We start from the raw sequence: 3,516 nt of genomic DNA, 5'->3' as shown, positions 1-3,516 counted from the left end.
GGTAGAATATTCCCAAAAAGAATAGACAGTGCACATATTGCTAGATGTCTAGACCCGATTTCCTAGGAAATATGCAAAAAAAAAAATTCTAGGGACTTAGTAACTCCCTGTATAGAGAATGCATTAAAGACCGAATCACTTTTTTTTGGGGGGGGGGGGGGGGGGGGGGAATTAAAAGCGAGAAGAAAAGTAACCGCGTGATGGAACTCGAAAGGTCGACCTTAAAAACCATTCCGTGGTCGTGGAAGGTAATAAAACGATGACACGTGTAAAAAGACAAGCTAGCGCCATTGAAATCTCGAGGGGAGATGAAAATCCAAAATTGCTCCAACAACAAAAGGAACGCGCACGGTTTGAAAATCCAGAAACGTAGTAGTACTGTACTTTCTGGAAACACATTAAACCCTGGTGTTTTTCTTTCACGGCGACTCTGTGGTCAGAGGAGGCGGTGGCAGGTTGAGTCTTGACTCATTCTCCTGGCGGAAAGCTCGTCGAAGTTTAGTCTTGACTCATTCTCCTGGCGGTAAGCTCGTCGAAGCTTAGTCTTGAACGCAAAGAGGTTCCGTAACCTGCTGCATCTTATAGTTTGATCGGTTGTTAAGTTGTTGATCTCAATTAGCTCCAGGAGTTTGATGTTCTGTGGTGGTCAGTCTCCAGTTGTTTGTAATATTATACGTACGTGCAGGACCACAATTAAAGAAGATATTTCAAGAAAAACGATGCAGAGCACCGCTGCTGCTTCATCGAGGTGAGTATAGTTGCGTGTGATCGCTGGTTGAAGCTAGTTACATGCTCTTGGAACCAGCGTTTATGTGCAAAATTTCATATAAAAATTCACCAGTCCGATCTGTTTGAATATTGTGTGTTTTCGGCCTGTGCTCCTGCATGCTTTTGCAAAGCTTCCGCGTGTGGAGTTTAAAACGACAATTTGGTGGCATCCTTTACGTTGAATATATATATATATATAATGCCACGATTGCTGCAGGTACCCATCGCCATTGAATAATGGCGATTCAGATTATACTCATGACTCGGACAAACTTAAGAAACCTATACGAGTGATCGACGTGCGTAGGACGCTCAGTTGCAAGCGAGGCATTCATTTCATCGGGCCAGTACTTGATTGGAATTTTCATGTTCTTTCTCACACATGGAGCGCTTCTGTCCGAGCATTGTCCTCACGGATAGGCCAAAGGATCGGAGCAGCTTCGGATCGGCATCCGGATGCTTACAACCGTGCTTTCGAGGAGGAAGACTTCAGCCAAGACGTCTGCTACAAGCAGCTATTAGAGTTATTCGAGCTTCTGATGGGCGATGGAGTGGAGCGAATCTGGTTCGATGCTCTCTGCATCAATCAATGTGTAAAGTAAGTGATTTTCTGCATCTCCTTCCCTTTCTTTGGTGCTCTCTAGCATCTATGTGGGCGTTAAGAATACTCATTTCTAACACTATGTGACAGCGAAGAGAAAAGTCTCGAGATCACTCACATGGGTCCATACTACAGTCTTAGCACGGCCTGTTACGTGTTAACGCATGGTGTGGGCGAGGGCTACGAGCTGTGGAGCAAGGGAGCGTCTGATCGGGGTTCAGTTCTACCTCGTTGGTTCACGAGGGTGTGGACTTTTCAAGAGTTTCTGCTTCCTCGCCGACTCTGTTTTATAGTGGAAGGTGTCGATGAGAGATTTGTAGCTGTGGTGAACCACTTGATCAGAAAGAAATCCAGAGATGGGTTGTGCCGATGCTTCCTAAAGATGGCCGACTTGGATCAGACTTTACTGTCTTTGCTAGACTGTGAGGAATTGAAATGGATGGGGGGCTTCGAGCTTCGTCATCAGAAGTGGAAGTCCATCATGAAGCTCATGGAAGAGAGAGATGAATCAGATCACAAATGGTGGAGAAGGGGAGAAGCACGCTATCGTGAGCCAATAGATTGCTGCAATGGGTGTTATAACGACAAAACAGATAAATTGTATCGACGCGATTTAGTCAAGGAGAAATCACAGCTGCCAAATGATTCACAAACGTTCAAGCGGGAGACAAAGCACCCCGAGCAGCAGAATATCATCACTTCCAGCGATAATGAATGCGATCAGTGCCGCTCTAAACCCATGATTCGGAAAGCAAACACGGCTTCGGCTCGATCACCTACATATCTCGTCGACCGAGAAGCATACCTCGCATTGATGCAGTGCGACAGTCGCATGGTTGAGGGTTCAGCGGAGGTTCAACCCACCGCAGGTATCCAAGCTCTGCGCGGCCTATATTGTGCCTTGGCCACGGAAGGGAACTGGAGGCCGTGCCATGTGATCTGCGAGGTGGGATCGCGAGACTGCTCAGTGGAAGAAGATCGGGTGCTCTCCATCTTAGGGCTTCTTGGGATACAACTCCATCAACTGAGGACGGGAAAATCATTGGAAGATCAAGTGGTGGAGCTAACGAGAGCAGGAGGATCAGATATACTACTTGAGCTCTGCATGATGAATCAGAAGGGCGGGAAGAAGGTGGAACTATCGTGGGCTCCTGATTTCCATGGTGAAAACAAGAAGTTGGAGTACGCGCTACGGCCGGCGCAGGTGGATATGGAAGTGGAGAGGTTGAGAGAAGATGGCCGGCTCGAGCTGAAGGCCAAGGTAGCACGCGGGGAGGTCGTGCCGATACATGAACAAGATAATCAAAGAACAGGAGAAGCTTCTCATTGTCTGATCATCGTTCCTTGCAGATCTTCTCATGGTCAAGCTCTTGTGCCAGTGTCGACTGCTGCGGATCAAGTGACGCGCATCCCCCTCGACTTGAAAGAAATGCCTTCATCTCAGCAATTCATCCTCCACTTCGACTTCAACTCCGCCTCCCATCCTGCACTTCTGGGGTCGTTCGAGGTGCCCATCAACGCTGAGTATGCCCAGTGGGTGTACTCGTTCCCAGTCCGCCTGGTGCTCCTGGGAAAAGATGGGAGGGGAAGCAAACTCATACTGCTTTGCATCGTAAAAAAGGGAAGTTTGGAAACTGAGGAGCTTCACAAAATAGGCGCCATTGCTTTGCAAGATATGGATATGGAGCTACACAGTACCTTCGAGAGTTGCAAGATGCAAAAGTGTGTGATCGGTGGCTTTGGAGCAGACCTCAGTGAATATATCAATGTAAACAAACTAATGAACTGTGTCCCACACCGAGTGTAAAATTTCAGTGTACAATGGATTTGCGATGTTCTCGCGTTTATTCAAAAAATTGCCCTGTAAGTTTTTTTTAAAAGTGTTGGATTGCAGCCTGCAGGAGAGGGCACTGAAGGAAATGCCTTAATATAGTCTTTGCACCTCAAGGGTGTGGTGGGCAGTGAATGAACCCAAGATGTTTGAGATCCTGTTGTTCTCCCATAATCAACTCAAAAGGCGTGTGCCTTCACCTCTTGCTTCCCCAAAGGAGGTATACGATTCTAACCTACCGTGTATCTTTAATTGTATATAAGTACCCTTTCTCTTGCTTCCCCAAAGGAGGTATACGATTCTAACCTACCGTATA

At 47.0% G+C, this 3,516-nt stretch overlaps 1 protein-coding gene across 1 annotated transcript; it reads left to right on the top strand.

Annotated features, from left to right (window-relative positions):
- Window positions 1-610: 610 nt before the first annotated feature.
- Window positions 611-3,279, top strand: LOC147608668 (uncharacterized). The gene is made up of 3 exons (XM_086788476.1): window positions 611-748; window positions 986-1,366; window positions 1,460-3,279. Exons 1-3 carry the CDS (start codon window positions 633-635, stop codon window positions 3,174-3,176), a joined length of 2,214 nt encoding a protein of 737 aa, XP_086644602.1. The 5' UTR covers window positions 611-632; the 3' UTR covers window positions 3,177-3,279.
- Window positions 3,280-3,516: the final 237 nt, after the last annotated feature.

The sequence above is a fragment of the Cibotium barometz genome, chromosome 52 (assembly GCF_041138505.1).
Source record: "Cibotium barometz isolate CiBa-2024 chromosome 52, ASM4113850v1, whole genome shotgun sequence".
In the NCBI taxonomy this organism is placed as follows: Eukaryota; Viridiplantae; Streptophyta; class Polypodiopsida; order Cyatheales; family Cibotiaceae; genus Cibotium; species Cibotium barometz.
The sequence above is the reverse complement of the archived record's forward strand: the minus strand, read 5'-3'. Positions and strand labels throughout refer to the sequence as shown.

What these genes read in the sequence shown, in the direction of transcription:
- LOC147608668 (XM_086788476.1), top strand. Translation starts at nt 633, where the DNA reads ATGTTCTGTGGTGGTCAGTCTCCAGTTGTTTGTAATATTATACGTACG. An exon ending in ACCGCTGCTGCTTCATCGAG is followed by an intron (nt 749 to 985) that starts GTGAGTATAGTT and finishes CGATTGCTGCAG; the next exon opens with GTACCCATCGCCATTGAATA. An exon ending in TGCATCAATCAATGTGTAAA is followed by an intron (nt 1,367 to 1,459) that starts GTAAGTGATTTT and finishes ACTATGTGACAG; the next exon opens with CGAAGAGAAAAGTCTCGAGA.